The sequence below is a fragment of the Macaca mulatta genome, chromosome 13 (assembly GCF_049350105.2).
Source record: "Macaca mulatta isolate MMU2019108-1 chromosome 13, T2T-MMU8v2.0, whole genome shotgun sequence".
Lineage (NCBI taxonomy): Eukaryota > Metazoa > Chordata > Mammalia > Primates > Cercopithecidae > Macaca > Macaca mulatta.
This window is the reverse complement of record NC_133418.1, coordinates 114085096-114095986: the sequence shown is the minus strand read 5'-3', so window position 1 is coordinate 114095986 and position 10891 is coordinate 114085096. Positions and strand designations below refer to the sequence as shown.

The 10891-nt window shown below is 49.7% G+C and overlaps 1 protein-coding gene across 7 annotated transcripts in view; it reads left to right on the top strand.

Annotated features, from left to right (window-relative positions):
• The first annotated feature begins 317 nt into the window (after positions 1-317).
• ATP6V1C2 (ATPase H+ transporting V1 subunit C2) overlaps positions 318-10891 on the top strand; it is a 66271-nt gene continuing 55697 nt past the window's right edge. For all 7 annotated transcript variants that reach the window (XM_015111712.3, XM_015111714.3, XM_015111711.3 and 4 more), the window contains exons 1-3: positions 318-751; positions 1857-2015; positions 5720-5787. In XM_015111712.3, the coding sequence (XP_014967198.1) occupies positions 1887-2015; positions 5720-5787 (197 nt within the window). In that variant the 5' untranslated portion in view covers positions 318-751; positions 1857-1886. The remainder of the gene's footprint in view (positions 752-1856; positions 2016-5719; positions 5788-10891) is intronic.

Below are 10891 nucleotides of genomic sequence, written 5' to 3'. Positions count from 1 at the left end.
TCACCTCTGATCGTCGCACGGTGAGCTGTAACTCCCCCCCTCCCCCCCTCCACAGAGCAATTCGGAAGGTGGAGAGGGTGAGGTGGGAGTTTCCTGGGTAACCGGGCGCTCACCCGCGCCCACACGGACAGGAAAAGCTTCGCTGTCTACCCAGGTGTGTCCTGAGCACCTGCGCACCTGTTGCGTGGTTCCCCACAGGTCGGCCTTGTCTCGTGCACTGGCCTGGAGACACCTGGGAGTAGGTGATTCCCCTGAGATCCGCGCCTGTCGCTGTGAGGCGAGAGCGGGTGACCAGGCGGGGCTGCGGCGGCCGCAGCGGGAGGGCGGAGTGGTTCCGAGCTCGGAGCCCTTTCCCGACTCCTGCTCGGCTCAGCAGTCCACGCGTCCGGGACGGGGCAGCGCAGTCGTACGGCTGGAGACCCTGTGGGACGCGCCGCAGAAGCCCCCAGGGACCCAGCCCGCGCGCTTAGGGGACCGGAGACCCCGCGCGGCCCCTCCGCGCCTTCCCGCCGGGCGCCTGCACCTGCTCCCCGGGTCTCCGGCCCCCGGCTGGAGCGAGGCGAGAGGCGGGCGGCCCGTATGCAAATATCCGGCGGGGCAGGGGCCGCCCCCGCGCCTGGGATAAAAGGCGGGGCGGGGCGCGGGGCAGCGAAGCCGCTGCCTCCCGGGAGCCGGCAGTGCGCTGCGGCCTCGCACCTGCCGCCGGTCGCCTGCAGCCCCTACCGCGCGGTCCGCGCCCCTCCTGCTCCCGGTAAGGACGCACCGCAGAGCTGGGACCCGAGGCGGGGGCGGGGTGGGGACACAGGCACGGGGTCCGGCTGCGCCACGGCCTGCGCTTTCCCATTGGGAACGTGGGCAGCGGGCACCTCCCCGCGCTCCCCCGCGGCCGGGTAGGTGGCATCTCCGCAGATGCTGCGGGGGGCCAGTTCGTCCCCAGGCCATGGGCAGTCAAGGCGGAAAGGAGCTGGGTTGGGTCTGCGCGGGGTTAGGAGAGGACAAAACGCCCTCGGATTGGAGCGGGACCGGGAGTCCGAAAGGAAGAGGTTCCACCAGGTGTCTCTGGCTCCTCGGAGCTTATCCTGCTTTCCCCCAGCCGTCCGGAGACGCGGCGGAGAGGCAGCGGAAAGGGGGAACCCGGCCGAGGGGGAAAGGTGCGGGTGTGGACACCTGTGAAGGAGCAGCACGAATCGAATCAACCGTAGAGGCCGCAGACGCGGCCGCAAAACCACCCGCCAGGCCGGACAAGGGATCCAGCTCTGCTGAGCGGGCACCTCGCCTAGTGGAAAAAAGACTTTAGTAGTTCCCCTCACCCACTACTACTTTTTTTTCTTATATATATGTATATATTTTTAAAAAATCCTTCTGAAGTCTATTTTTAAAGCTAATAGCAATCACAAGGTTGGCCAGTTTGACCTGCGGTTTGACCTGGTAGCCTGTTGTGAAAATCCCTCCCTCATCCCACGCCTTCCTCCACCCCATCCTGCATCCCAGAAGATGCGGTATGGAAGGAAGACAAATATTCCCCCAGAAGGTGTCCGCCTCCAGCTTACTGTCCTCCCGTTTTATGATGCCTGATAGGGGTTGTTCACCCAGGTGGAGAGAAAGAAAGGAACCTCTCCCTCCTCCTCTGCTCCTGAAAACCAGCCAGAACCACTGCAGGGACCAAGGAGCTCTGGAGTTTCTTGAACACCTGAGGGCTGCCTAGGTGGAGATAAGCGCTTTGCTTTTGCAAATGGATGTTCTTGGAGCTCACAGATCCTAGAAAGGATGAATTGGAGGGTAGGGAGTGGTGAGGCAGGGATATCTGACACATCTCTCCTCCTGTTTCTGTTTGTGTATGTTTGTGCTGGTTCTAGGCAGTCACTGGGTAAGAGAAGACTGGAAGCATGTCGGAGTTTTGGTTAATTTCCGCCCCTGGAGATAAGGAAAATGTGCAAGCTCTGGAGAGGATGAATACTGTAACCTCCAAGTCCAACCTGTCTTATAATACCAAATTCGCTATTCCTGACTTCAAGGTAAAATTCCTGGGGAGGAGTGAAAAGAAGATGGATTGGTCAGGGGGAGAGGGGAGAGGGAGACAGAGGTTGCTACTTCAGGAACCCAAGGAGAAAGTATCAAGGCAAATGCGGGGGCTGAGGACAAGCTGAGGTTTGAGGATGGACAGGGAAGTGATGGGCTAGGTGGGATATCGTGCCAAAGTCCCAAATTAATTGTGTTACCTATGTAGGTGCAGCCACAGGAAGGAATGAACAGGGGGACAAGGTTGTGGGTAGCAGTGTCTAATGCTTCAAAAAGTGGGAAGTGTGTTAAATGCACACTCAAGTCCTCTCGGGTGTTCCTCTGGCTCCTCCTGGTTTGTCTGCAACATCTCAGAAGACAACCATATAGTTTAGATGAGCAGGCTTGCGGGGGCTTCAGCCTTGATTGTACTTGACCTGGGGGCAGGGGAGGAAATCTAGGATCCCTTTGGTCCTGCGGGAGGGGAAGAGAGGGGATTTGGTGGCAGAAGGGAGTTTGGGTCGTGCCCAGGCATCTGACGGCTCTTGGAGTGGAGGGCAAGGTTCAAAACTAACATTAAAGAAGAATGAGACATGTGCAATTTTTTTTTTTTTTTTTTTTTTTTGGAGATAGAGTTCACTCTTATCACCCAGGGTGGAGTGCAGTGGCATGATCTCGGCTCACTGCAACCTCCGCCTCCCGAGTTCAAGTGATTCTCCTGCCTCAGCCTCCTGAGTAGCTAGGATTATAGGTGCATGCCACCATGCCCAGCTAATTTTTGTATTATTAGTAGAGATGAGGTTTTGCCGTGTTGGGCAGGCTAGTCTTGAACTCCTGACCTCGGGTGAGGCCACCCGCCTTGGCCTCCCAAAGTGCTGGGATTATAGGTGTGAGCCACTGTGCCCAGCCGAAATGCACAATTCTTTTTTTTTTTTTCTTTCTTTTTTTCTTTTTTTTTTATTTGAGACAGAGTTTTGCTCTTATTGCATAGGCTGGAGTGCAATGGCACAATCTTGGCTCACTGCAACCTCTGCCTTCCAGGTTCAAGCAATTCTCCTGCCTCAGCCTCCCAAGTAGCTGGGATTACAGACACCTGCCACCACGCCCAGCTAATTTTTGTGTTTTTAGTAGAGATGGTGGTTTCACCATGTTGGTCAGGCCGGTCTTGAACTCCTGACCTCGTGATCTGCCTGCCCCAGCCTCCCAAAGTGCTGTAGGTTTCCACAGGGAAGACACTACAACTTTCTCCCAGACCACGTGGCACATGTGCTGATGAGATGGCGCTGATGACACAGGTGCTGGTGAGATGGCACTGACTGCCCAGCATCTGCTTTTGTAGAAAACTGCCACATAGTCCCCTTTCAAACCTCACTTTGCCCCTCTGCCAAAACAGCTGCACCATCAGCTCCCAGGGTTGTGATGCCACCCCATTTGTTAACATTTGCTGAGCAAGGTGCTGATGGCTAGGTACTTTAAATGCATCACCGGGAAGCTTTTCCTCCTCCCTCTTTACAAGTCAGCTTGTCCCCGCTGACTCTCGGGACAGGCTGGGAGAGGCTAAGTGATTACGAGGATTGTCAGGATGGTAAGTGGCAGCAGTGGGTTCTGAACCCACGTCTTGCTACCTTTTTAAGCCTTCCCCTGCTTGTCCAGCAACGGACACTGTACGGGCTAGTAAATTCTGCATCCACTCATCGATACTGTGTGTGAGGCACTGTGCTGGACTCTGGAAGGTAAAAAGATTAAAAAAAAAAAAAAAAAAAAAAAGAAGACACAGCCCCTGCAGAAGTTGCTTAAAATTAAGTTGCTTGAAAAGAAGCGACTTGACTTGGTAGAGATACTCAGGTTTCATCATTTCCTAATTACCTTTTTTTTGAATGGAGTCTCGCTCTGTCACCCAGGCTGGAATGCAGTGGTGCAATCTAGGCTCACTGCAACCTCCGCCTCCTGGGTTCAAGTGATTCTCCTGCCTCAGCCTCCCCAGTAGCTGTGATTATAGGCACATGACCATGCCTGGCTAGTTTTTGTATTTTTAGTAGAGACAGTGTGTCACCAGGTTGACCAGTCTGGTCTCAAACTCTCAGCCTCCCAAAGTGTTGAGATTACAGGTGTGAGCCACTGTGCCCGGCCTCCTAATTACTTTTCTTAATTTTTTTTTTCTTGAAATTCTGCCAAGTCTCAGAACCTAATTACTTTTTAACATCTAGTTGGTGGTACTACATGATAGCAACCCTTTTCTTTCTAATTCTGTGAAAAGACCTTTAAATACAATTTTGGACATTGTAGTAATTTCTACACTAAGAAATAGATCATGGTCAGGCACTGAGGCTTACTCCTTGGCCAAAATCCCAGCATTTTGGGAGGTCGAGGCAGGAGGATCACTTGAGGTCAGGAGTTCGAGACCAGCCTGGACAACATGACCAAACCCCATCTCTACTAAAAATACAAAAAACATTAGCCACGCATGGGGCACATGCCTGTAATACCAGCTATCCGGGAGGCTGAGGCAGAAGAATCACTTGAACCTGGGAGGCAGAGATTGCAGTGAGCCGAGATCTCAAAAAACAACAACAACAACAACAACAAAAACCAGATCATAAGTACTCTGAAAAGAAAAGGACCCAGGTGAATGATGAAGTGGGAGGAAAAGCTGCCTCCTTCCCCAGCAAGATTTTTTTTTTTTTTTGAGATGCAGTCTCACTCTGTTGCCCAGGCTGGAGTGCAGTGGTGCAATCTCAGCTGACTGCAACCTCCACCTCCCGGGTGCAAGTGATTTTCCTGCCTCAGACTCTCAAGTAGCTGGGATTACGGGTGCATGCCACCATGCCCGGCTAATTTTTGTATTTTTAGTAGAGGCAGGGTTTTGCCATATTGGCCAGGCTGGTCTCAAACTCCTGACCTCAGGTGATCTGCCCACCTCGGCCTCAAGATCATGGTTAATAACAGCAAAGAACAGAGAAAAAGACTGGTGGGGCTGGGCGCAGTGGCTCGTGCCTGCAATTCCAGCACTTTGGGAGGCCAAGGCAGGTGGATCACCTGAAGTCGGGAGTTCAAGACCAGCCTGACCAACATGGAGAAACCCCATCTCTACTAAATATAAAAAATTAGCCGGGCATGGTGGTGCATGCCTGTAATCCCAGCTACCCAGGAAGGCTGAGGCAGGAGAATTGCTTGAATCCAGGAGGCAGAGGTTGAGGTGAGCTGAGATCGCGCCATTTCACTACAGCCTGGGCAACAGGAGCGAAACTCTGTCTCAAAAAATAAATGAATGAATGAATGAATGAATAAGTAAGTAAATAAATAAATAAATAAATAAATAAATACTGGTGGGACTGTCTTGGAGCAGAAAAGCTTTTAAGAATGGGAACTTCTTTAACTTGCTTTCTGGTGTATCTCTTCCTTAGCTATGGGGATTAACAACATGACTGACTAGCAAGCTGCCATTCTAAGAGGAAAATGAGTTAAGATCAGATGGTAACATCATAGTCACTCCTTCCTATGGCAGGCACATGACAGTTTATCCTGTTGGTCAAAAATAAGTAAATGAAGACACCCCCAAATCCACTGGTTTCTATTAAGAGTTCTTTCTACTTTCTACTTTGGCCATTGACCAAAGGTGACAAATTCAAGATGAAGTGACAGAGTCCCTGCCCTGTTGTTGAGATGGCATCATGCTTGGCCAGAAACCTGTGAGCCTCTGACGTTTTTATGATCTGTCTAGGTGGGGACCTTGGATTCCCTGGTTGGCCTCTCTGATGAGTTGGGGAAACTCGACACCTTTGCTGAAAGGTAAAATATTCCTTATTTACTACATACAAGTGAGAATTTGACATTGTTATCAGAGGACACAGTGTTCTTGCTCTGGCTGAACCGGAGTATGGATTTGTCTAGACCTGGTTCCAGAAGTCAGCAGAGAAAACCGATCAGTTCCCCTGCGGGTGCTGGGTCTGCAGGAGCCTGCCTGGCCCCTCCCGGTGTTGTGTCTGCTGGAGGCAGCACTTGTTAAGGGGTTGCCTCCGACCTGAAGATCATGCATAGCTGCCGAGACACTTAGAAAACTCACTGGTGTAGTTTCCCACCAAACCTTTTTAAGTTTGTTTATTTTTTAGTAATAAATGCTCATAGTACAACATTTCAAGTACAAAAAAAGTCCTGGTGCAGTGGCTCATGCCTGTAATCCTAGCTACTCCAGAGGTTAAGTCAGGAGACTCACTTGAGCCCAGGAGTTCAACACCAGCCTGGACAATATAGAGAGCCTGCCTTCCTTCCTTCCTTCCTTCCTTCCTTCCTTCCTTCCTTCCTTCCTTCCTTCCTTCCTTCCTTCCTTCCTTCCTTCCTCCCTTCCTCCCTTCCTCCCTTCCTCCCTTCCTTCCTTCCTCTTCCTTCCTCCCTTCCTTCCTCCCTTCCTTCTTCCCTTCCTCCTTCCCTCTCCTCCTCCCCCTTCTCCTTCCTTCCTTCCTTCCTTCCTTCCTTCCTCCCTCCCTCCCTCCCTCCCTCCCTCCCTCCCTCCCTCCCTCCCTCCCTCCCTCCCTCTCTCTCTCTCTCTCTCTCTCTCTCTCTCTCTCTCTCTCTCTCTCTCTTTCTTTTGACAGTCTCACTCTGTCACCCAGGCTGGAATACAATGGTCCAATCATGGCTCACCGCAACCTCCACCTCCCAGGTTCAAGTGATTCTCCTGCCTCAGCATCCTGAGTAGCTGGGACTACAGGCACCTGCCACCACGCCCAGCTAATTTTTGTATTTTTAGTAGAGACAGGGTTTCACCATGTGGTCCAGGCTAGTCTTGAACTCCTGACCTCAGGTAATCCACCCGCCTCGACCTCCCAAAGTGTTGGGATTACCGACATGAGCCACTGTGCCCGGCTGAGAGACCTTTCTTTTCTTTCTTTTCTTTCTTTTCTTTTTCTTTCTTTTCTTTCTTTTCTTTCTTTTCTTTCTTTTCCTTTCTTTTCCTTTCTTTTCCTTTCTTTCTTTCTTTCTTTCTTTCTTTCTTTCTTTCTTTCTTTCTTTCTTTCTTTCTTTCTTTCTTTCTTTCTTTCTTTCTTTCTTTCTTTCTTTCTTTCTTTCTTCTCTCTCTCTCTCTCTCTCTTTCTTTCTGAGATGGAATCTCGCTCTGTCACCCAGGCTGGAGTGCAGTGGCGCCATCTCAGCTCACTGCAAGCTCTGCCTCCCAGGTACACGCCATTCTCTCACCTCAGCCTCCCGAGTAGCTGGGACTACAGTGCCCCATGCCTGGCTAATTTTTTGTATTTTTAGTAGAGACGAGGTTTCACCATATTGGCCAGGCTGGTCTTGAACTCCTGAGCTCGTGATCCACCCGCCTCAGCCTCCCAAAGTGCTGGGATTACAGACGTGAGCCACCGCACCTGACCGAGAGACGCTGTTTCCAAGAAAGAAAAACAAAAAGCTAGATGTGGTGATGGTGCCTGTAGTCCTAGCTACTGGGGAGGCTGTGGTGAGAAGAATGCTTGAACCCAGGAGCTTGAGGCTGCAGTGAGCTGTGGTTGTGCTACTGCACTCCAGTCTGGACAACAGAGTGAGACCCCATCTCAAGCAAACAAATAAACAAAAACCCAAAGTACTAAAAGGATATATATAGTGAAAGTTAAGGTTTCGGCCAAGAGTGGTGGCTCACGCCTATAATCCCAGCATTTTGGGAGGCTGGGGTGGGTGGATCACCTTATGTCAGGAGTTCGAGACCAGCCTGGCCAACATGACGAAACCCCGTCTCTACTAAAAATACAAAAATCAGCTGGGTGTGATGGCGGGTGCCCATAATCCTAGCTACTTGGGAGGCTGAGGTGGGAGAATCGCTTGGGTGGGGGAGGCAGGGTGGAGGTTGCAGTGAGCCAAGATCGTGCCACTTCACTCCACCCTGGGTGACAGAGCGAGACTTCTGTCTCAAAAAGAAAAAGAAAATTAAGTTTTCCTCTCATCTGTTTTTCTCTTTCCTTTCCCCTAGTCCTCCATTGCCCCTCTTTCAAGGCAATTTTACTATAACTTTCTAGGTGAGCCTTCCAGAGATAGCCAATACATGCACAAATAAATATGTCTTAAAATTAATATTATTCATTCATGTATTTGTTTGCTTATTTGTGTTTTTTGCAGACAGGGTCTGGCTCTGTTGCCTAGGCTGGAGTGCAGTGGAAAAAATCATAGCTCAGTGCAGCCTTGAACTCCTGGGCTCAAGCAATCTTCCTACTTTAGCCTCCCAATTATCTGAGACTATAGTCACATGCCACCATGCCCAGCTAATTTTTGTATTTTTTGGTAAAGACAGGGTCTCACTATGTTGCCCAGGCTGGTCTTGAACTCCTGGCCTCAAGTGATCCTCTTGCCTCGGCCTCCCAAAGTGTTGGGATTACAGATGTGAGTCACCACATTCAGTCTTAAAATTAATTTTGTACAAATGATAGCATATATTCTGCATCTTGCAGTTTAGTTAAATAACATGTCTCAGAGATAGTTTCATATTGGTCCATAACTGCATGTTCGTTCTTTTAATGGCTGTGTTACTGTGAATAGATGTACCCTCATTTATTTGAATAGACTGGTGGATTGCTTGACTCCAGGAGTTCAAGACCAGCCTAGACAACATAGCAAAACCCCATCTCTATTGAAAATACAAAACATTAGCCGGGCATGGTGGTATGTGCCTGTAGTGCCAACTATGCAGGAGGCTGAGATGGAAGAATCACCTGAGCCTGGGAGTTTGAGGTTACAGTGAGCCGAGATCATGCCACAGCACTCCAGCCTGGGCAAAAGAGTGACACTCTGTCTAAAAAAAAAAAAAAAAAAAAAAAATTATATGAGGATGTTGTGGAGTCTTAAAATTATATATCTTTGTTTAAATTATTACAAATCTGGGCCAGGTGTGGTAGCTCACACCTGTAATCTCAGTACTTTGGGAGGCCGAGGCGGGCGGATCACGAGGTCAAGAGAGCGAGACCATCCTGGCCAACATGAAAATACAAAAAAAAAAAAAAAAAAAAAGTTGGGCGTGGTGGCCGGCGCCTGTAATCCCAGCTACTCGGGAGGGTGAGGCACAAGAATTGCTTGAACCCGGCAGGCAGAGGTTGTAGTGAGCCGAGATCGCGCCACTGCACTCCAGCCTGGGACAGAGGAAGATTTTGTCTTAAAAAAAAAAAAAAAAAAAAAAAAAAAATTATTACAAATCTGGTATATAATCATTGGAAAACTTTTTTTTTTTTTTTTTTTTTTTGAGATAGATTCTCACTCTGTCACCCAGGCTGGAGTGCAGTAGCACGATCTGGGCTCACTACAGCCTCTGCCTCCCAAGTTCAAGCAATCTCCTGCCTCAACCTTGCAAGTAGCTGGGATTACAGGTACATGCCAACAAGCCCAGCTAATTTTTGTGTTTTTAGTAGAGATGGTGTTTCACCATGTTGGCCAGGCTGGTCTCGAACTCTTGACCTCAAGTGATTCATTGGAAAGCATTTATAGACCATAGAATAGCATGAAAAAGAAAATATAAATCACCCATAATTATGCCATCCAAATATAACTATTATTATATTGTGCTTACAGTGTGTAGATCTAATTTTCTCAACACATAAATATAATTTCTGGATAATGTAGTAATAGCAGTAAGATCAGGCCAAGCGCAGTGGCTCACGCTTGTAATCCCAGCACTTTGGGAGGCCAAGGCAGGAGGAACACTTGAGCCCAAGAGTTTGAGAAGAACCTGGGCAACCTAGTGAGACCCTGTCTCTACAAAAAGTAAAAAATACTAGCTGGGTGTGGTGGTGCACCTGTAGTCCCAGCTACTTGGGAGGCTGAGGTGGGAGGATTGCTTGAGCCCAGGAGGTTGAGGCTGAACTGAGCTGTGATCGTGTCACTGCCCTCCAGCCTGGGTGACAGATTGAGACCCTGGCTGTCGGATAGATGAAGGCAGCATTCCCCAAGGGCTGGGTGGTGGCCTTCTGGGCTGCAGTGCTGGGACACAGCGCTCTGACTGCTTCCTTAAAGGGTTTCAGGGATTCCTTTTCTTTTTCTTCTAACCCTTAACATTTGTGAAACTTTCAGGTTTTTAGGGCCCATGGACTTGATCTTTTCTTCTTAGCGGAATGGTGAGATGGCTGCTACTGCCTTGTTTGATGAACTGTATGGAATTAGGAATTCTAGTGAACATACTTTGAGGATTTCTTTTCTTTTTTTTTTTTTTTTGAGACGGAGTCTTGCTCAGTCGCCCAGGCTGGAGTGCGGTGGCACGATCTCGGCTCACTGCAAGCTCCGCCTCCCGGGTTCTTGCCATTCTCCTGCCTCACCCTCCCAAGTAGGTGGGACTACAGGCACCCGCCACTACGCCCGGCTAGTTTTTTGCATTTTTAGTAGAGACGGGGTTTCACCGTGTTAGACAGGATGGTCTCGACCTCCTGACCTTGTGATCCGCCCGTCTCGGCCTCCCAAAATGCTGGGATTACAGGCTTGAGCCACCGCGCCCGGCCGAGGATTTCTTTTTTCTTAAGATAGAGTCTCGCTCTGTCGCCCCAGCTGGAGTATAGTGGCACAATCTTAGCTCACTGCAACCTCTGATTCCTGGGCTCAAGCGATTCTCCTGCCTCAGCCTTCCAAGTAGCTGAGATTACAGGCGCGTGCCACCAGGCCTGGCTAATTTTTATATTTTTAGTAGAGGTGGAGTTTCACCATGCTGGGCAGGCTGGTCTCTTAACTCCTGACTTCAAGTGATCCTCCAGCCTCAGCCTCCCAAAGTTTTGGGATTACAGGCGTGAACCACTGTGCCCAGCCACTTTGAGGATTTCTAGTCTGCAGATTAGTGCCATGGGCCAAAAATTGGTTTCTCTGTGTTCTATTGCTCTTTGCCTTCTAATTGCCTAAGAATAATAGGATGCCTTTGTTAGTGACATTTTGC